The following is a 22,447-nucleotide window of genomic DNA, read 5'->3' on the forward strand; positions in this document are numbered from 1 at the left end:
GTGTTGGTTAGATATTTCAACACTCATAATTAACATCCCTTTCCTAAACTGTGGCACAAACTACTTGCAGAATGGGTTTTTTCTTTTATTGCTGCTAGTTTCAGTGACTAAATTTATTAAGTCATTAGGTTTGCTTGTGGATGTGTGTATTTGCTGTTTTCCTTTGGGTTATAATAAAAGGAGATCTTAAAAAAAAAATAGATATCTTTATTTATCTGGCAATTTTGGGAATGTTTGTAGGGAAATGGTGAGCAGTAGGAAAAAAGCTGCCCAGTCTGGGAGGACACTGAGTGAGCAGCTGGGTTTGAATACAGCAGCAGCCTGTGACAGTTTCCTGCTGGCTTTCCCTGAGCATTGCATATGGAAACCTGTCACCATTTCTGCCATGATCTGGAGGCACCAGGGGCTTCTGGAGAGCAGATTGCTGGCTCTCGTGATCAGAACCCAGATGCACCTTGCTGTCGCTTACTGGGAACCCTTTTTTTCGCCCCTCCTGGCTGAAGATGCTCAGTGGCAGGGATGCTCCCAGGCTGGTGTGGCAGGGGCTGGCGCTGTTTTATTGAGCAGTACCAGGGCTGTCCACTGCCCTGGCAGCACTGTGATTGCACCAGGGCTACAGTACTGTTGGGTTTGCATTTTTTGAAGAAGCTGAGATCTCCGAGGCTGTCAGTGCATGCCCTGCAGATTCATGCCCACAGATCTGACATCAGTGCTTCTGCACTGATGTCTGTGGAACTTCTCCAGCTTTACAGAAATGCAAAGGAGGGTCCAGTCAAACTTACTGTGTTCAGAGAGTTTGGGTTAGATCTACCTGACCAGGACAGGTGAAAGCTGAGGTGGATTAGAAAAAAAATCTGCCCTCTCACAAACCACCACCAGTCTGTGCTGTGGTGAGGGATAGATGGGCCCAGACATTCCCAACATCTCCCAGAAGAACCAAACTAGCTCAAGTGATGCAGAGGTTGGCTTGTGCCTGGAAGTCACATCCATATTTCCATCTACAGATGGCAGGAGACACTACTGAGATCATGGATAAATGAAACATCTTGGTTTTCTAACCCAGAAATAACTTCTGGGGCAGTCCGTGGTACCTCAGACCCTCCCTGAGCAGGTCTGGCACACCAAATCGCCCCAATGGCAGATGCATCCATTTAGCTCCTCTTGGTTCCAGCTGTCATTGAATGTGATCTCCCTTTTTTCTGTGTGATACCTACTGTGTTGGGGTTTTTTTCAAGAGTGTGAAATTTCCAGTAAAACTACAGTTATCAAAAACCAGAACTATGTTTGCTTTTTCAAAGCAAATCTAATTACTCTTCTTAATACAATTGCCTTTTGTTCAAAGGGACTGGATTGAGATGCAAAATACAAGTTGCAAGCCGATGCAAATCATTTTGCACGTAAATTACTAATGTTTTTTTGCAAATATTTCATACAAGTTTTTGATTTAATAATTTAAAAAAGAACTGCTTTTCCAAGCCACTTTCAGTAATATCTGTAGACACTTAACAAAATACCTCAGGCTCTAAATCTCCAACTGGTAAACAAATAAATGTATTTATTTATTTTATATGCAAAAATAATTCAGTCAAAGACATATTTCACATTCAATTAAATTGAGAGAATCTTTTTTTTGTACAAATCACAAGCATGCTCTTTAATGAGAAGTGATGGGTTTTCTGAATGAGCTGAGTTCATGACAGTCCTGACAGGGGACCTCTGTGGACTTTGTGCAGAAAATGGAATCACTGTTTATTTTGAAGTCACTCTTTAAAGAAAATGACTGGTGATTAAAAGATAGAAGCCATCTGTCCTCTCACTGTCTTATGCCTGGTCATGCTATTTCAATCAAGGAGAGAGTTGGAAAAATAATTGAGTTGGACTTGTTATAACCCTGTTTTCAAAGGTCCTGCAGCAAGTGAGGAAGTGAGGTTGTGCTCATGACCCCAGGGCTTTACCATACCATTACCACTGGGGCAGGATGTCCTTATGTCCTGTCAGAAGCACGTAGGGGGCACAGCCTGGGGATCCCTTTGTTGTGTTTACCCACTCTTTATCTGAGGTGAAGAGAAACTATTGGACTCCAGGTCTACCCATCTAGCATATTTGTTATAAACAAAACCAAACAAATTAAAAAACCCTAAATCATGCATGGCCCAGAGATCTGGTGAATAGATCAGTGATTTTTAAAAAATACCTTTTGTTGTCTCAGTTTTCTGTCTGTGCAGCAGTGGCTGCTACAAACTGCTTTGTTACTGTGCAATCTGTTGTTCTCACCTGCACTTCTGCCTTTCTTCGCAACTCATCTCAGCCTAAGACAACTGAAACAGTAGTTCCCACCTGATTCAGCATAATTGACAAATAATTTTGGCAGTGAAGCTTGTAGAGAGGTTCTGCCATTAATATCCCAATAGCCTTTTATTGGTAGCCCCAAAGCTGACAGCAGGTGTGTGATGAAACTAAATGATGCAGTGTAACTGAAGGCTGGCCATGGGGCACCAAGAAGACACCAGTGAAGAAAAACAAAAGGGTTTGCATGTTAATGAGATTTAGAGGACACTCTAAAAATCCTCAGGCAGTTCTTGGGAGAGTGGCCTGAGTCCTGCACCTCTGCCCTGTCTCCTCTCCAGTCATCTGGTTCTTTTATCATCCTCTTGCTCTTTGTGACAAGTCCATGGTAATGCCCACAGAGATTTCTGCTGCTCAGACCTGTGAGGACCCTGGGACGTGTCAGTTTGGTGGCAGGATGAGCAGTGTCCCATGGGTGTCTGTCTCCACATGGCACAGTTGTTGCAGGCGAGATGATGTACATAAGAAGGATAATAGTGGATAAACCCAGTATTATTTAATTAGAACTTAGCTGTGGGTTTTCTAGGCTGCTGAATGGACAGAGCTGGGGTGTTTCATAGTAGTGTTGCCATGGTTCAAACCCTGAAGTGCTGTTTCCACTGTCTTATGGGAGATGAGGAATCAACCAGCCAGCTTACAAAACAAATGGGATGCTTTTGTTTGCTTGTGGGGGAGCATAAATGTTTAAAGGAAATCAATAGATTTTTCTTTATTTTCTTAAAATCTTCATTACTTTGATGCCTTTACATGCATTTGCTTTAAAATAATGTAAGAATTTTGTGAGGTAATTGGTACAAGTGGGTATACAGTACAGCATCTGCTTTTATGAACTACTGCTGCATGTCACAAAATATTACACTGCAGTAATTTAAAAATAGATATTGAGCTGAAAACTTAACTTGCAATAACTTGTAATTAAAATATCTTTTTTCTTTTCTTTATGAAACTACATTTTCGAAATGCATTAGCTTTTATAGTTCTTCTTCATTGAAAATAGTCTTAGTTCCATGTTTAAGTCAAGTTGGGAGCTATCTTTCACAGCCCACCAACTTTTTAGTCCCCTTAAAGGGAATTTTTGTAATCAGCTTTTACTGATGGGGTAATGAAGGCATGGGAAAGGGGATTGAGTTGTCCAGTTTGGTTTGAAAGCTGCTGCCTGGCTGGGCCTGGTGCCAGGGAGTGCCCCCGAGCCAGCAGTTCAGAGGCAGCTCCTGCAAACCCAGCTCCCAGGTGAGCTGTGCCTTCCCAGGCAAGCCAAAGCCTGGAGATAAAGGGCAGATTAAGAACACTTAAGCACTGTTCTTTTGGGAAGCTACTTCAAACACCATTTTATAGTGCTCTAAGTCATCTAGATCTCTCTTAACTTGTTTCACTCTCTTTTAAAAATATTTATTTCTCTGGCACGAAGGACTCCCTCAGATAAGGCAAAATGGCCCTTTTTGCTGATGGTATTTTTACCTGTGTGGTGCTAATGATTGATGCAAAATTCACGTGTGCAGCACAGCTCTGTGCTTTCTGCTGTGCTTTATCTTCTGTAGCTTCAAGCCTGCTGGTCTCTGCGGGTCTATTGCACACTGGATTTATTGTCACACCAGCAGCACTTTATATAATCCCCAGATCACTTGGGAACACATTCCTAAGGTTTGCTGAATGTTCAGAATGTTTGCTCTTAAACAAGGTCTGCAGTAAATATGTGGCATTACTCCAGATGCTTTGCTCGATGTTGGTCATGGGTTTTGCATTGGCAAGTCTGGAGAAGCTCCCAAAGACTTGGGAGTGGCTAAGGTTTGGAAGGGAGCATCACTTACCTGTAGAAGCATCTGCCTTCACTCACAGGCCTCAGAAATGCCTTGTCTGGGACCTGTAAGAAGGGATTTTTTTGCTGAAACAGTTTTGATTCAGAAAATGAGTTTTCATTGTGGCTTGAACTTTTTTTGCAAGAATAGTTTTTAGAAAATTAGTGGGAGAATTTGTTTGGCTAGGATAGGTATTCTGCTCAATCTCAAAGTCTGGGAACAAAACCCAAGCCACTAACAACCACATATGACTCACTGAAGGTTGGGGAGCCCACTTGTTACAGAATCCCCTGGCCAGCCAGATCTTTTAAAAGAGGTTTAATGTTTCTCTGTTCTGAAAATCTTGAACACTGGGATATAACAAGTACTAGTCCATAGCTGAGTGTAGTTTCGTCCTGGAGACTTAATGCAAAGCCAGGGCAAGTGGCAATGGCACAGCCACTCCCACAGCCATCTCAGGCTTAGAGGATGTCCTGGACAGATCCATATGTGCTCTGCTCCAGGGCAGGTGTGGAAATGCTTCTCAGTACCTGCAGAAATACTTATGCCAGAAATCTTGAAAATTACTTCTTTCTCTTTAGTGAAAGATTTCTAGGCTTTGTGCCAGCTTTTCCTTACACCGCTTTTGAAATTAAATGGTTTACTTGCTTTTGTACTCTCATTTCTTTGAATCCTCTTAAATGGTTCAATAAACTGCTTTTTGCCTCTAAGAATTTGAAGAAACCTCAATATCTTAGACAACAAGCATTGAACATTTGCCCATCACAGGAAAGATATGAGCAAAGCCGGGGAAGGCATCAGGAACAGCAAGGCTGTCTCTGCTTCTCAGCTCCCTTTTTCTTTCTTTTGCTTAGTATTAAAGTCTAAATCCTGGCAACTTTCTGAGTTTTCTTGCACATTTTTCATGCCTGTTCACTGTAGGTTGTTTTGCAAACCACAGCTCTGCCAGGGAAGGACAGCCTTGCCTTTCAGCTGGGAGTTGCCTAGATGGGTGTTACTGCTGGGAGCCGGCATTGCCGATGCCTGTTGTTTTCTTTGCTAACTGCAATGCGTGACCATTGTGTATCACTCAGTGATGCCTAATTTAGAAGATCAGTGATTATTAATTCTTCCATTGCTTTTTCTTCTTCTCTCTCTCTTACTCAGGATGTTTTCACACCAGAGTGCAAATTTAAAGAATCTGTCTTTGAAAACTACTACGTTATTTATTCTTCCACGCTGTACCGGCAGCAAGAATCGGGACGAGCGTGGTTCCTGGGACTCAATAAAGAAGGTCAAATTATGAAGGGAAACCGAGTGAAAAAAACCAAACCCTCATCACATTTTGTACCCAAACCCATTGAAGGTATGGAATCTGCCCACTTTCTCCCTCAGTGGGGTTTGGGTAGGGGGAGATAACAACTTCAGAGGTGGGGTTTCCTGGGTGAGGGTGTTGGGCTTCAAGACCAGAAAGCAAGAAGAAATGTTTGTAGCACTTCAGGTAAGTTCTGGGCTGCACTGTTAGCATTTCCTCTGCTTTCCTTCTAGCCTCAAAGGAGTTTCTTGGCTTTGGGGTGCTAAAGGATGAATTTAAAAGCCCAACAACACAAGAAATTACTGGTAAAGAAAAGCAGCCAGCAGTTCCAAAGGAATGTGATGCAGCAGTGGTCATAATGTTGTCTTCTCAGAGGATTTTGCAAGTATATTTCAGTAGATTTCCAGTCCCAGATAGAGTCAGTAGAGACAGGATTCATCTCACCTGATTTTAGACTTTGGCACTCTGTTCTTAGTAACAGAAGAAAAATGGGTCCTACCAGCACAGCTGTGGATGTTCTTTTTATGTCTACCCTGAGATTAAATTGTTTTTCCTCATCTGTAAAGACATCCTGGTTAGTCACTGGGGGCTAGAGTTGTTGTCCAAAGTTAGATGGAATGCTGTCATGCCATATGTCTTCATCACAGTGTGAGGCTTCAGTGAAAGTCACGGAGTTGAAGTTCTGCCCTCCTGCTGATGCCTGTACACTCTCTGAAGGATGCCTCAGGCTCCTGCCAGGACATTTTGCTTTTCGTGGGCTGGCCCCCAATAAATGGAAAGATAGTGTGGTAAGCCTAGTACTTAACAGGTACTAACTTGATTCTGGAAACAGCACTTCTTATCTTTTGGGAAAAGCTCTACCTTTTGATCCCCAACCTAGATATGCTTTTCTGACCCCATCTTTGTCCTGCCATTTGTCTCCTTCAGGGACACAGTAGCCTGGAGCTGGCCTTGGCTGCACAGCTCTGTGCTCCCTCTCACTACTCCACGTTGGCTGTGGGAGAAGGCTTGAACTGACGCTCCCTTAACAGGTACCACTCACAAGTGGTGGAGGCCACAGCTCACTCCACACAGCAGGGGCCTTTTTAAAAGCTTCCCAGCTCAGGGGTAGGAAGTTGGGAGTGTAAGGAAAAGGCCATCTGAAGCAAAGCATTAGAGAAATTCAGAGCAGCATTCCCAGAGTATCTGTGGGCTTTGCATAGGAAATGGAAATGTTGAAAGATCAGAGAATGGCCTGGAGGTGCTTGTCCTGTGCTTGTTTTCAACAGCTTCTCTGCAGCCAGGAGCCCTTTGTTGTTCATCTGAGGCATTGGTGGCATTGGTACCCTAAGCCCTCGTGTGTTGCTAAGGAAAAGGGCCTGCTACAGGCATGGGGTTGGTTACCAGCTTCTCTCTTGCCTTGACCATGAGGAGAGTCTTTTACAAGCAACAGCTTTCACAGCTGGGTTTCCACCTCCTTCTGGTATTTCTTCACTGCCTGGCTGGGCGTTGGCACTGATCAGTGGATCCTTTGAATCCAGGCTTCTTTTTTCATCTAGCATGCATGGTGTCTGCTGAACAGCTCAATAGTTTCCTTCTGCATTCATTAAACTAGGCCATTCCTGTGGCTCTCCTCATGGAAAGCCTTGCCTTAACAGAGCTGCCTGACCCACAGCAGAGATCTCATTTCAGCAAATGCTTCTCTGGCTCTCATTTTGAATAGCCCAGCCCAGCCCGAGAGCTTCCCTTTCCCGCAGTTGCCTCCTCCCACACTTGCCTCAATCACAGCTGTCACATAACCTCCGGAGCAGTGAGCGCTTTGGAAGTTGGCAGCCAAATTAAGGGCTCCTCCACTCCTTCCCTCCTCCACATGCTTTGCAGTCAGGCTTTGTGAGCGCTGCTGCATCAAAGAGCTGGCAGTCTCCCAAGCCAAGGCACGTGTCAGGTTCCCAAAGCATTCAGCTGTCTGGGACTGTGACTCCAGACGGAGGACTCTGTTCCCAAGCCTAAGATTCATTGTAGGTAGCAGAGGCTTGTGGGGAGGGTTGGAGTAAAACCTGCTCGTCTCCACGTGACTTCTCTGCACCGCATCCATCAAAGTCCCCCTGAGCAGAGCGTGCAGGCAGAGATGTTACAGAAAAGGGGCAATTCCTACCCTGTTTTAACAGCTTCTTTCTCTTTGTTATGACTCCAAGGAAATACTCAAAGCACTCTCCTGCTGCATTTGCATGTCGGTTCTGCAGAATGCTGTGGCTTGCCCCAGTGTGTGGGCTTTGCTGCTTATTTGGGACACAGCTTCCATCCACAGGAACTTTGCAGCTTCCATCCACAGTCACACCCCCAGGTTTCCTGTTGCTGGATACCACCACCAGCATTAGCTCTGTCCCGTGATGGCTGACACAGGAATGTGTGCAAGGAGGAATCTGCTCCCCCTGGGAAGGAGAAGTGCCAGATCCATTACTAGGAATCGCTTCACCTACCACTCAATAGCAGTTATATCTGAGATGAAACTTCCTTGTTGTTTCTGATACACAGAAAAATTATGCAGCAGTTTAGTGAAGAAAGGGTTCACAGGGAAGGGAAACAGAAAAAAGCCCAGATTGCTCCCCAAACTCATTTGATTTCCATTGCTTCATCCTGCTCTCTGAATTCAGAAGTCCCCTTGAAATTGCAAATGGACAGTAAACTCATACATATATAAGAAATGTCCTCCCAGATAATTTCCAAATACTCATGGGAGCACATACACATATATGCACAGTGGTATCTATGTATGGATGTGTGCTATCTATGGCTTTTAGCAGCTACGGCTTTCTGCTGTGCTAAACACTCAGAGTGTTTTGACTCACGTAGATTGGCAGGATGCTGGAGGTATTTTGTACAAAATTCAGTAGAAACCAACTGGAAAAGTTTGGGGTTTTGGTCGGTAGGAGTTTTTTTTTTTAGTTTAGTGTAGGTAGGATTTGTTTGTTTTTGGAAATAAGATTAAGCTTAATCAATATGAAAGCACAAAAAAACTTACTAAGTAATAACAGGGGAGACGTTAAGTTCTTCTCCCATCTGTGCACAGGCAAAGCCAAGGCAAACAGCCTGGTAGGCAGCAGTTGATGTACTGTGTGGTGCCAGTTTTGCTTCAAAACACACATACGCAACACATTTCTTTTGATATTTTTATTTCTGATCACTGATTATTCAAGCTAAATGGACCCTAAAGGGAAGGCATCAAGATTGAACTAGACTGCACAAGAAATGAGCTTGAGTATAATTGTCATTTGGACAACAAGTAATCTTTTAGAGAAATTTCAGTCTCTTTAAGTGTCTGTAATGATTAGTGCTGGAACAATCCTACCATCCATAGTGCCTTTTGTTCTTCTAAATATCCAAATCCATCTCAATGGGAGAAGTTTCCAGTCATTTAAGTAGATGTGCTCTGTTATTCATATTTCCGTCTTTTTGAAGACATAATTTCCAAATGGGACTCTCCCAAAGAGTTACATTTTCTCTCTCTCCTGGCCCAAACTAGAAAACATTTAGGGTGGCAAATCTGGCCACAGAAGCAGAAAACTTCCTCCAAGTCAGCAGAGCAGTCCCTAACAATGAATTTATGGTGCTTCAGCCCTCCTGATTTGAGTATGTCTCAAATACAAAGGTGACCTGTTAATGACTAGTCTGGATCCATTTATTATCACCGATGAGTATCCAAGCAGCCAGATCTTTCCCAGTGTCATTCCTCAGGGAAACAACATCCAAGTTTTGTTAAGGCAGAGTCCTCAGATGTTGTAAAAAAGTACAAGACTGTTGACTAGGAAAATGCAGTAGGCCTTGTGAAAATGCTTCAAAGGTATCACCTTAATACATAGAGTCATAGGAAGTTTCAAGTTGGAAGGGACCTTAAACAACATCTAGTCCCAATCCCCTGCCATGGGGAGAAATGACACCCTCCCCAGATCAGGCTGTTCAGGACCTCATCCAGCCTTGCCTTGGGCACTACCAGGGATGGGGCATCAACAGCTTCTCTGGGCAACCTGTGGGAGTGCCTCACTGCCCTCACAGAGAAGAATTTCTTCCTAATGTCTAACCTAAATCTCTCCTTTTTTAGTTTAAAATTGTTCTCCCTTGTCCTGTTATTACCTGCCCATATAAAATGTTACTTTCCCAACATCCTAAAAAGTATTCTTAAAAATCAAACCTCAAAATCTCCACATTCTGTGAGTCTTTGCTAACACAGCTCCTCTCTTGGGTCTGTCTTCCAGGTGGGGATGCTTTGGTTTGTTTTCTATGCCACAATAACTCACTTGTTCATCTATCAGACTCTTGATCATCATATTACATGGCAAATGTAATCTATTTTAACCATGATTTTGCTTGGCTTTTTGCCATCCTGTGCTGCCTTTCTTATCTGAACAAAGTGTGATTCCACCTGGCAACATCCTTCACATTTTACATGTCTGTCTTCACACCAGATAGACACGAGCTCACAGCCTCTGAAATGCATCAGCTGGGATTTAGAATGCAGTAATAAGAGGCAGAAAACAAGGGTGCCTAATCACTCACTCCCTGGTGCCCCTGAGTGCTGCTGCTCAGGCAGTTAATTCCCTGCACCAAAGCATTGGCAAATACAGCCACTCGGGCAGATACCAACACCCAGAGCTGTGGTATCTGTACAGGCAAGGATCCTGCTCTGGGCTGCTACCAGAGGATCTGCTTCCAGCCCTGCCCAGATCCAGCCTGGCACCATTGGGCACATGGTGACCCTGCAGGGCTCCCCACCTGCTGAACTGCAGCTTAGAAAAGTTTTGGTTCCTCCTGACTCGCAAGAGTCCGATCAAGGAAAGACACAAAGTGAAGATGGATAGATGGAAATATCTAATGTGCTTAATAAGATTTTTGCCATATTCTAGAGAAAGGAAAGGGAGTTTGTTGCATCTCCTGAACCTCCTCAACTTGCAGTGATGCCAAGTGAGAAATGCTGGGGTCAGGATGCAAAGCAATGCTTCCCAAACTCTGGCAGTCCCTGATGCCCAGGGTGATTTCAGTGTCATCACGTGGGTGATGTGCCAGTGCCGTGTCTGGGAAGCAGAAATGAGAGTGTGATCCTGTGCCAGCATGTAGGCAAGAGTTTGAGCTGTTCTGGTGACAGGCAGCCCCTTCCACGCCTTTGCCTTCAGGAAGTATGGTCCCTGCCACCCCCGTCCTCCTCACTTGTACCCTCAGTCTCCTTCCTAATTTTGATTTGATCTTTGTGCAAATTTTTCCCTTGTTCCTGTGAGTGGCAGGCACTGCTGCTTCACAGCAGAGCAGGGAATTGAAAGCCACAAGAACCAGACATGGGCACAGCTCCACTGCGTTCACCCCCTTCCATTAAAGCCTGCAGCTCTTCAGCAGATCAAGCTAACAGCACTTTCCAATTAAAGCATGAATATGGATGTGTTGATTGGAATCTGGGGCATAGGAGCTGATTATCTGATTGAAACTCCAAAGAATTAGCTTGGTTTCTAGACATTAAGGGCTGTATTTGGCTTGGTGTGTGGGTGTGGGTGGGTGGGAGAAGCAAGGCAAAGCAGGGAGGGAACTCTTGTTCTAGCTGATTTGCTCATCCTTCCAAAGCTGCTTGTGCTGTGTGCTCCAGCAGACCTCCCAGGTGTCGGGCATGACTGTCACACTGCTGCTGCTTTACCTCAGGGCAGGTGACAGGGAAGTGTGTCTACACACACATACACACAGAGGGATCCCAAAGAGACCTGCCAGTGAGTGCTGCAAGTCCTGGAGCCCAGCGATGTACTTTCAAAGCTGTGAAGATCTGGGCACTCACACGGGTCCGTTTGCAAACACCCCCTCCCCAGTCCATGACTAACATCTCCCTGTGTGAGTCACGCTCAGACTTCCTCAGTACAGAGGAACAAGCTGCAGTCCAAGGGCCTGTGTTGCACAACATGTTGGACAGTCCTTGAAGCCCTGTGCCTGTGCAGATGTAGGTGTGCACACCTGTGTGCCACAGTGCAGGGGGTTTACAGCCCCTGCTGAGCCATGGCCACAGCTCAGCACATGTGTGCAAGCCTCTTGAGTAGGAGAATGTCCAGGCATCTCTTGTGCATGATGCCATGTAAGTACTGCATGCACTGATCCTGTAGGTGTATCTAAATACTGAAAATATGCTTGTCCTATACTGCTACAGATTTTCTGGCACGGGCTGTTGGCACAGCCTGTCTGGTACAGAGGCTTTGACAGCTTTGTCTGAAAAGCTCAGTGTGAGCAGTCTCCACATGATGCCCCACATCAGTATTTGTATCCTGCACTAGACTGGAAGATAAAGCTTATAATTCCTGCCCTATTTGCTTGTCAGGTACAGGGTTTCCTTCATTTGTAGCTGCAAATGTTGTTTATATCAGTAGCCTGGTTTATATTCTTTACTCTGTGGGCCTTGTTGGCAGCTCAAAGTTTTTGCCAAAGGCCGTGGTGAGAAGCAGGGAGTTGAGGAAAGGCAGCATGCCATGGTGCTGCTGCAGCATTCACCTGGGCTCAGCTCTTGTGGTTAAGCATCTGACCCAGCCTGATGGGTTATTGGGGATGGGTGTGAGTGAGATGAGCTTGGTTTCTGGGGGAAGAACTCATGGAGGTCCCTCCAGCTCCAGCTTGGGACTAGAGCGGTCAGGATGAAGTGCACTTGAGACAAAACTTTGTGTATGGAATGTCAGGGGCACTGGGACAACACTGGCACAAATACATAATTCTGCTGGGCAAGTATCACATCCGAGAATAAGGTGAGTCACAGCAGTCAAGCACACCCTCAGTGCTATCCAAAGACTCTGCAGCTCAGGGTAAGAAATCACAAGGGCACAGGTTTTCCTCTGTTGTTAACCGTTTCATACTTTCTTTAGGATTTTATTGGGTACTTCACCACAACAGGCAAATTCACCATCACCATGTTTTTGAGTGACACTCCCCATGGTGTGAGGGGCAGCTCAGGACTGAAAGGGGACGTGAGAGCCCTTTTCCAGCCTTGCTGGGAGGACAAGTGTGTGTGTGTGTTTTTAAACTTCTTTGAAAGCCTTGCATGAAAAATACACTATGGGAAAAGTAATATTTTTTCACTGCTCATATATTCAATTCAGTATCCCTCCTATTAATACACAGTTGGCTGCACTTTATCTTTGTCCTGTATTGTTGCACAGTGCTGTAACTGTTTATCTAGTCAGGAGTAAAAGCACAGAGCAATAATGTCGTTTTCAGCCTGCCTCTAATTGCTGGGATTTATTTGCAAATCAAGGGAGAATATAGATACATTTACATTGCCTTTTCATACATGGGATTTTTTTTTTTTTCATTTCTTCAGATAATCTTTAAAGCTTTGTTTTTGTTGATTACCCAGAACCGAACCCTGATAGGCTCTATCCTTTGTTGGAGCTCTGTGCCATTGTTTGTGATGTGACAGCTTCACAAAATGAAGCAGTACACAATCATTTCTTCATTTCCTAATTTTTGCAAAGATCTGGACATGACATTTGCAGTCTGGACCTGCCTTATGTTCTCAACTCCACTGTGCCTGCCCTTGAGATGCCTCACTCTTTCAATCTCATTTGCACCCTGCCACATTTGCAGTGAGCTCATCAGAGATGCTCTCCTTGGTGTGAACAGCTCGTGCCCCTGCTCTGGCACACCTCACATGGCACGAGGACAGCCGTGAGGACTTAGTCCATGTGCTGAGCTGGATAAATGCTTTGTCCTGCCCAGGACGTGGGGATGAGCCTTGGGCAGACGTTGACTTCTCCGGCTGTCTGGGCTCCAGCAAGTTCATTTTTATAGGACACACACTGCACAGCCAGGGTCTGGAGAGAAGGTGCCCTCCAGCCACCCTGCTCTCAGGTGCTGCCAGACAACCACAGAAAGCTGGGACAGCTCCTGACTTGCTGTCACTGAACTCATCCCACGTGTCTGCTCACAGCCCTGACCTTGGCTGGCTGGCTTGATTTACAGAGGAATAAATAGGAAGTGCCGTGAGCAGACCTCGGCTCTTGGCCGATGGAGCCAAATGGGCTTGAGTCACCACTTCAGATCCACAGCTCAACACTCAGAAATCCTTCATGGCTCAGCTGCAGGTGTAGTTTTGATTCAAGTCTCTCAAGGGCTTTGGTTGCAGTTCAAGGGCTGGGAGCCGGGTCATTCTTGAACCTGTTGTTAGATGATAATCAGCATCTCAAGGCAGTACATGGCTCTGTGAGCTAAAATGTTTATTTTATATATATGAATATAACATGAAAAAGCTATAAAGCACAAAAAACCTAGAAAGATTTATCTGTGAGCAGTCAATCTGCTGTTTCTCTCTGCCTTTGAAAGAATACCAAGACAGAAGCAAATGGCAGCAAGGGCAAGTAAACAGATCCTGCTTGATAACACGATCTGCTGCTGGGTCATTTGGGGTTTTGTAAGTGTGGGTATGTGTGTGTGTGTTTGCAGTGGGGCTGGAACTCAGCACTGTGTACAAAGAAATAATTTGTTATGGTCATGGCTGTCTGTGACTTGAGGGCTGTTAACGGGTGTCTCTTCTGTTTGCAGTGTGCATGTACAGAGAGCCATCGCTGCATGAAATTGGAGAAAAACAAGGACGCTCAAGGAAAAGTTCAGGGACACCAACCATGAATGGAGGCAAAGTTGTTAACCAAGACTCGACATAGCTGACAAATACCCTCCCTTCTTCCAAATCCTCCCCTCCCACCCACCTACCCACCCCACCTGGCGAAACCACACTGAGATGATGACAACTGGGCAAGGCAGGACCTACCGGTAGTGGCTTGGAGTGTGAACTCCAGAATCTTTCTTTGTGTAGGACGAGAAAATCGAAACCCAGATCCTGCCTGTTGCAACGTTTTAAAAAAACAACAACAACAACAACAAAAAAAAGTGAAGAAAAAATGTTTTAAATCAGGACTCCATTAACATTTTCAAAAGCAAACTGTTTGCTCTGTGATCAAAGGGGGAAAAATCTCATCTCTGCATAATAATAATAATAATAACAACTACTAATAAATATAATAATAATAATAATAATAAAGATGTTACCTTTAAAAATAAAACAAAGCTTTTGGAAAATTGAACTTAGCATATGATGTGCAACAAACACATGGGAATTGCATCCTGTGACTGTGCTTTCTATCTTATCCTTTCACCTCACGTTCACACCACTGTTTTTAACATCCTTGCTTCCTTGGGGATGGATGGGATTTTTCACAAAGCAGGAAAGGTGGGGGTACATTATGACTGTGTTTGCTCTGCTGTCAGTAAAATATGGCCTGCCCAAATTAGGAGCCTGGCAGTTATGGGCAATGAAGTAGCTACTCTTTATTCAGCCTTTTCCATCTACATTCAAACCCTGTGTAGTTATTTGTTGCCAATGTCAATCCATGAGTATATCTGACCCAAGTCTGGCATTTTATGCCTCTGTATCATAATTATTTATATGCTTGTTTTACTGTATTAGTTTCCAGGGGAATTTCAGAAATGGGTTTTCAGGTCTCACAGGATGAAGCAATCATATTTATTAGGGTAGAGTTAGGAGATAAAGGGCAGGAGGGATAGCTCCTTTAAAATATGGAACAGACCAAGAAATGCTGCTGAAATCCTTGCTGTCAGATGGAAATAGTAAGGCACGTGCTGTATGAGAGGGTAACAGGACTTCAGCAATGGAAAGAGGGATGTGGGGATGGGGTGTGCCTAGGAGGGAGCAGGTGTAGAGGAACAGTTGTGCCAGGCTGAGGACATTTCCTTCTAGCAGCTGGGGTCTCCCTAAATGTTCTGGCTCCACACATACCACACATGTTTAAAGCAGAGGCTGCAAACCCCTCCAATGCCCAGCCTTACCACTGTAGGTAAGGCTGAAGGTCTGAGGGCCCTGAGGTGCTGCAGGAGCCTGGATTTGGGTGTGGGCACGAGTCCTGCCAGTGCCAGGGCTGCAGATGCAGGAGCAGCACTTCAGAGGTAATGAGTTCCCAAGTGGGAGAAGGCCAGGAGCAGGGCAGTGGGGTGAGGGGTGCCCAGTGCTGAGCCCACCTGCAGCAACCAGGGCTTTAGTGGGGACTGGCAAGGCTCTCCCTGTCTGGTGCTTTCTCTCTGTGTGGGTGGGGGGTCAGCAGGGAACCCTCCCTGCTGGGTGGGACTGAAGCAGGGCAGGTGCCCTGTTACAGATCACACACATTTACTCATCTCTGGCCACTTTGGGCAGCCAGGTCCTGCAGGCACAAGCAGCAGCAGCAGTGCTGGAGCTGCTGTGAAAGAAAAAAGGCACTGCCCTGGATGAGGGGCCTGGGAAGCCTTTGCTGCTCAGCCGTGGGCGCAGGTCCTGTGAGGGGTGAAAACAAAAGGAAAAAGCAATCACCCAAGGGCCTGGAGAGGGAACAGAACAGTTCTTAATACACAGGGAACCAGCCTAAAGCCTTGCAGTTACAGGCTGGGTGGGTGTTTGCATTGCTCATAATGGGCACCTGTGAAATTCCAAATACCACCTGAATTGTGGGGACACCTGTGCCATCCCAGCCAATGCCTCAGCTGGCTGGCAGCCACACAGGCAGAGCTGCTGCTGGCAGTGCCAGAGAGAGGGCAGTGCCAGGGCTGGCCATGGTGCTCCTGCAAAGCCACTTCTGCCCCAGAGCCTCCCTCCCTCCCCACACGAGGCGATGCTGGGGCACGCCAGGGCTCGGTGAGCAAAGAGACAGCCAAAGCTCAAGGTTATGGAAGATTCCCAGGATCACTGTGAAGGAATGAATTTCAAGCATGTCCTTTTGTGTTTTGGAAAAGCTGAAACCTTGAAATAAAAGCCTCTTCCCACAGCTCTGCTGCCCAATGCTGCACCTGCAGCAGGCACCCCCCCCGTGCTACACATCACATCAGAGTGAGTTACTGCTGCCCTCCAGCCCCAAGACTCTGGAGCAAGGTCACTAACATCTGTTCAGCTTGGGAGCACACACCCAGCCCCATCTGATGTAATTCACTGCCTACATTTCATCTCCCTCACAAACTAGAGAGCACCCCAAATTGAAGGATCACTGGAGACGTGCACTCAAAGAAATGGAGTCTCAAGGCCAATATGTTGAGCTAGCAGGTTCCTGAACTGTGCAAGTCACCAAACACCAGGCCATGGTTTAGGCACTTAGCCACAGGTTTTCCAGCTGCCCTAGTGGAGGGAAAGCCCAGCACCAGCAGAGAATAGAACACCCCCAACACACCTTGATACCACCAGCCTCTTCCAGACCTATTCATGGCAGCTAGCCAAGGGCTAGCTAGATGTCATCTAGAGCAGCTCCAGCATGAGAATAAAAACTGCTGTGGCCTTATGTGCAGGACACCCTTTGCCTAAGCCCCAAAAATCTGTGGGCAACAGCAGACCCAGTCCTACCATGTGCTAATTGTTCCATTGTGGGACTCACCACTTCCCCCACTGGGCTTTTGCCCTGTTAACAGTCATTGGCCAAATCATTACAAGAATCCCTGGAAATTCCATATTCAGGCCTAAATGTCAAAATAATCTGCTCCTTTGTTCCATGGTGTTTGAGCTAATCACTTTCAGGTGACACTGAGTTTGCCCACAGGGAGAGCCAATTGCTCCTGCTCTCACCCAGTGTCTGCACCACCTCGGAGCAGGTCTTCTGCCATGTGTTGAAATTAAGTCCTGGCTCCCCTTGTTCCCTTCTTAGCCATGAGCCACACACTATGGCATAAACCATGACAAAAACCCTGAGGAAATACTGGGTTTTTTCCTGACCTCTAGGAAGCTGCAAAAGTCAGCTTGTGGTGTAATGCAGGGACTCCTGACATCACCAGAGCCCAAACACCAGTGAGGCTGCACAGCCCAGCTGCACAGTGTCCACCTGCACCAGCTGCTGACTGGGAACTGCTTGCCTCCAGGTGCTCTAACACCCTCCAGGTGCCTGGGACAATCCAGGGGATCCACAGCTTGTAGATACCATGTAGAGCTTCATAAATTTTTTTTACTCAAGTAAAGCTCTGTCCCCAGGCCTTATCTCAAGGAGGTGATGTGGGTTTTGTTGATTATCCATCTGCTGCTTCCCAGTTTTCAGGGAAAAAGGGAATCCACAGAGAATTTTTTTGCTTACTTACTTTGAAGTTCCTACAGTCTTTGCTTCTCGCTCTTCTTGCTTGGTGTTAAAGCCTTGATGAGTGATGTTTCTTTTTTTTCTTTCTTTAGCCACACATACAGCAACCATTTAGGAAGCTTTGTGACTCAGTTTAACATTACAGTGACCAAAACCCTTGTCTGGCTGCATGTGATACTAGCAGGACAAATTTCCTTGCCATGATGGCATGGCTTTGGGCAAACACCCAGCACAGAAAAGTAAATGATAAAAAAGAAGGATGTTTTCTTCTAACTTGGCCCATAACCCAGGGTAACCCTGTTAACTCTTATAAGGCTGCAGGAAAACTTTGCTCTCTGAGTAACAGATGCTCCTAAAAGACTTTGAGCATTAGAAGTCCAGCAGCAGAAAATACATCGAAGAAATATGAATACACTTAAAGCATTCATTTTGTTTCACCCCGTTTTTAATTGTGATGTTGGCACAGGTCTGGCTGCACATACTGTACAAAACATCCCCCCTCACCCATGCAGCAAGGACAAAATCTGATCAAATGGCTCCAGTTTGGACCATAAGGATTTTCCTAGGAAAGAAATACAGAAAAAGCTACAGACAAGCATGCCATACTGTGCCTGCAAGTTCTGCCACAAGTGTCAGCACTGGCATGTGACAATGTGCTGTGAAGTGAAGCTGACACTCAACAAAGCAATTTATGAAAGTTGTCTCTCAACAGCATTTTTGTGTTTGTGCTCAGAGAGGTTCTGGCTGATAAAGGCCCACGCAATCCCCCAAGCTGTCACAGGTTTCACTTTACACCTTTCTGTCTTAAACTGCACTGGCTGTGCACCAGGAGAGCTCCTGCCCCAGCAAGGTGTCATTGCCACACCCTGAGCAACGCTGGGGAGGAGATGGTGTAAGCACCCAAGGCTGAGCAGGACTAGCAGGAAACACAGAGTGCCATCCTGCCTGGTTCCACGCCAGTAAGGCTACAGCCTGGGTGCATGATGGGCATGAAAAAACATCTTGAGGATGACACTTCCCAAAACAAAGAAGGCACAGAATTCTCATTAGTTAAAGCACACAAACCCAACCTTTACTGATGGGTGTGCAATAAAATACATTACTTTTAACATGGGAGAGATGTTGGCCCCAAAACAAGTCCAGCACTAAAACTCTATTAATTGGGCCATAGTGTAGCCCTGGTCCTAGATGGCAAGGATCAGTTTGTATGCCACTGCATCAATGAAATAAAAACCAAGAAAAGACACAAGTGAGTGTCTTCAGGGAGAGATTTCTCTCCCAAAACTGAAACAAAATGTTTAGTTGCTGTTGTGGGATGACCCACTGCAAACACCGAGGAGTAAAACCAAAAGAAACAGAACTGCCCTTCCTATGTGAAGCAGAGATGTTTCCATGGCATTCCTGTTTTCCCTCTCCCAGCAATGCTTCAGCCTTCAAGCGGATGGAAGGCTGTTTCCATGGAGCAGAAGGCATTAAGGCTCACATCCTCCTCACCTGCACCGAGTTAAACTTGACTGCTCTGCTTCAGCTGCTGAACTACAGGCATGGGCATCCCCATGTTCTTCTTACACACCTTTATTAAGGGAAAAGAAAATCCCCCCAAAAATTCCATAGCCAGGCTGATACATTTTTAGCATCATATTTAAGAGCATGAAGATCGCAAAACTGCTGATACATTTGTGACCACAAAGTTAAAGCTTAATAACTCCCATTCCAGGACAGAAGACTTCTATTCATGATAGTTGCATAATGAAGTGCTGCATGCACAGAAAGTTGGACATCTTCCCAGCCTGCCTCCCTCTTGGACTTCAGACACCTTCTCTGTGGTAGAGGAGGTCTAGGCCAGCACGGCTCCATCTCACCATAGCATTCACCAGGAATTGTGGTGATGACACAGGGAGCCCACACAGACTCCAGAGCATTCCCACCTGACATAACTGCAGTTTCAGAGCAGAAATATTTGACCTTCCCTGGTCAAGTGTCCTTATTGTAAAGGACAGGCTCTCTCATCAAACAATTGCTTTGAAAGAAACAAGGGGTTTGTTTTATTTAAAATACTCTGGTGCAGGCACTGGGATAATCCATCTGTGTAAAATGCCATTAATGTTTACTGAGCAATACAAATGAAAGAAACAAGGCATTATCAATTATTAAAAAAAATAATTCTGTATATGGGATCAGAGGACTAGCAGAGGATAACCCTCCCAAGAGTCTATTAAGAATAGGTTATATACTGCTCCATTTCCCATGCTCATTACAATCACTGCCCCAATAATAGCTGCGTGCTGTGCTTTTCTTTATTCTAGTACAATTCTCCCATGGGAACTAAATAACTCTGTTTAAATACTGAGCAAAGCTGGTAGAAGAGAGCAGGATGGTTCTGCTGTGCTACCCTTGTGTGCAATTTGCATCTTAGGGAGCTGGTTACAACCCTTCTTTCTCACAGCTTGATACAAGAATAAAGGGGCAGCACTGGGGAGGAGGAACATGTTGGTCGGTCTAACTAAATGACATCGTTAAGGAAAAATTATGTCAGACTTAATAATTTTCAGAAATTAAGACTTTGGTGAATTTTAATTCATTGATTTCTAAAAAAACTGCAGGGAGAAAAGCAACCAGTGGGCCCATGTTAGTGCCAGTCCCTAAGCAAGGACTCTGGTGACATTTAAGTCTCTATATCCAGCTCCTGGCTTGTCTCCTACACACAGTGGTGCCTCCTTCTTTCCTTTCCCAGAGCTCTGAGTTTCCCTGGGGGATGCTCCTCACCGAGTCCTTGGGGCACCCTGGCCCAAAGAGGGCAGAGCAGTTCCTGCTCGGGCAGCAGTGGGAACCCAAACTGAGTGTCCTGCTCAGGCTTTCAGCTGGGGCCCCAAACCAGAGGGACTCCTCACAGAGGCCTCCCCAGGGCACCTCCTGCCTCCTCCAAACATGCCAGGAAAGACAGGAAAACGGAGCTCATTGTCCTGAGCAATTCTGCTTCCCTGGACCCTGATTAGTGCAGAGCCCAGAGCAAGAACCCCAAAATCTGAGAGGCACAGATGTCACTCCCTCTGTGCTGTGCCCAGCCTGGGCTGTGGTGCCAGGAGCAGCCCTGAGCAGGGGTTTTGGGGGTCACAAAGCTTATAAAGTGATCTGATCACATGATAACAGGACACTGCAAAGGTGAAGAGCCTCTGATTCGACTGTGCCTCATGAGGGTCACTTACACGCTGTGACTCTGACACTGCCACTTCTTAATTTTATTTTCCAACTTACTGCACAAGCTGGCAAATCAAATAGTTTCACTCAATTCACCATTAAACAAAGAAGCAAGACAGTGCATAGGGAACAAGCTTTACTTGACATCAACTCAATTTGAAGATCAAAAAGAGGTGTGTTTAACTTTGCATTATCTTCGTTTTTTAATTTTCACTGGGTTTTGTTCTTCCTGCTATCAGACAGCACAGAAAGCAGAACTAATAGGAAAAACTGACTTTTGCTGTGGGAGCAGAAAACATTATCTCACAAACAGATGGGATACTCTGGTGACTCCCAGCTCAGTTCCTTTGGGCTTCAGATGAGGAGTTTTCACATGAGAATATAATGAATTTTCACAAGGTCCCAGTTAGGGCACTGTGAAACTTGTCCTTCACTGGCAAGTTCATATGATTCTCCCAGCAAGGTCAATGGGCTGCCAGGTTGGACCTAAATCTGAATTCAAACTGTGCATTCAGGGTGTGGAACCAGAACTTCCCAGGGAAAGCTCCCTATGGGTACAGAGAGACCTAAATTTGCCATGGAAAAGGGTCCAGTTCAATTACCATCTCTGGATTCCACTTTCATATTTGTCCCTGTAAAACCAAACTCAACTTCCAAATTCTATGCTCACCTTTGTATTCTTGAATCTCCAAATTCAAACACTTGACTATTTCAGAATTTTACTCCAGCTGTAGGATTGAATAGGCCTTGTATAAATTGGTAGTATCTGAAATAAGAGAACCACTCAGTATCGACAATATTTAATGGCCAAGGAACACAATAATCTAGCTCTAGACATACCCAACATGTGGAGTCCAGATCCATGTAGAAATTTAACTTGAACTGCTTCAGTTTGATCCCACTTTATATTAATTCAGTAAAACCAGTTTTCTGTTCAGAAATGTGTTCCTCTGGACAAGCTACTGCAAACACATCAGCAAGTGGTGGCTTCAGAGAGAAAGAATGGCTGCAGTCCTGAGAGTCAAAGCTGGGGGTACTTTAAACAGAAAGACAGGTTCATCAGTAAAAGGAAATCTTTGTAAAGTCAACATGAGCTGGTTCCAGGTGAAGGTTTTCTCTTTTCTTTGTACAATAGTTGCCTGCTCCTACAGATTTGCAGGAATAATTGTACATCATGTGTAGCTTGTACTAAAACAACTGACCAGAAAAAAAAACCCAAAAGCCAAACAAAAACCCCATCAGTTCCATACTGCTACCCACCTGGATTCTGTTTTGTTTTGCAAACTTCAAGGAGTTGAGAATCAAACTCACCCCCAGGGCAACTCCAATGAAATCGATGTGCAACCCTGGGAATTAATCTGGCCCAAGCCTCATTTTCTCTTTAACTGCAGGAATCAAGGTCATTTTCCCATCTGGATTTTGCAGAGGCTTCTGCACATACTGATGAGTTATACCTTTTATCAACCCTTGACCATCATTTTCAGTGCTAGAAAATGATTGCACAGTGTCAGAGGATCACAGGAAATAAGATGAAGACTCTTGGTGTTAACATCCAGATCTCATATTAGCTATGTGCCACCTCTCCTGCATCCCCCAAAGTCATATGCAGTATCCTTCCAGAGTACTCTGCAGGAATCTGTCCTCCTCTGTCTCCAAAACCTCACACTTAATGCCAGATGACACCACTCATCCTCTATCTTAACTTCAAGGAAGTTACTCTTTTCCACATC

General features: G+C 45.3%; 1 protein-coding gene across 4 annotated transcripts in view; it reads left to right on the forward strand.

Moving 5' to 3' along the window:
• Positions 1-14,550, forward strand: part of FGF12 (fibroblast growth factor 12) — a 217,850-nt gene extending 203,300 nt beyond the window's left edge. For all 4 annotated transcript variants that reach the window (XM_059855481.1, XM_059855479.1, XM_059855478.1 and 1 more), the window contains 2 exons: positions 5,289-5,487; positions 13,969-14,550. In XM_059855481.1, the coding sequence (XP_059711464.1) occupies positions 5,289-5,487; positions 13,969-14,087 (318 nt within the window). In that variant the 3' untranslated portion in view covers positions 14,088-14,550. The remainder of the gene's footprint in view (positions 1-5,288; positions 5,488-13,968) is intronic.
• Positions 14,551-22,447: the final 7,897 nt, after the last annotated feature.

This window comes from Haemorhous mexicanus, chromosome 10 (genome assembly GCF_027477595.1).
Source record: "Haemorhous mexicanus isolate bHaeMex1 chromosome 10, bHaeMex1.pri, whole genome shotgun sequence".
NCBI lineage: Eukaryota > Metazoa > Chordata > Aves > Passeriformes > Fringillidae > Haemorhous > Haemorhous mexicanus.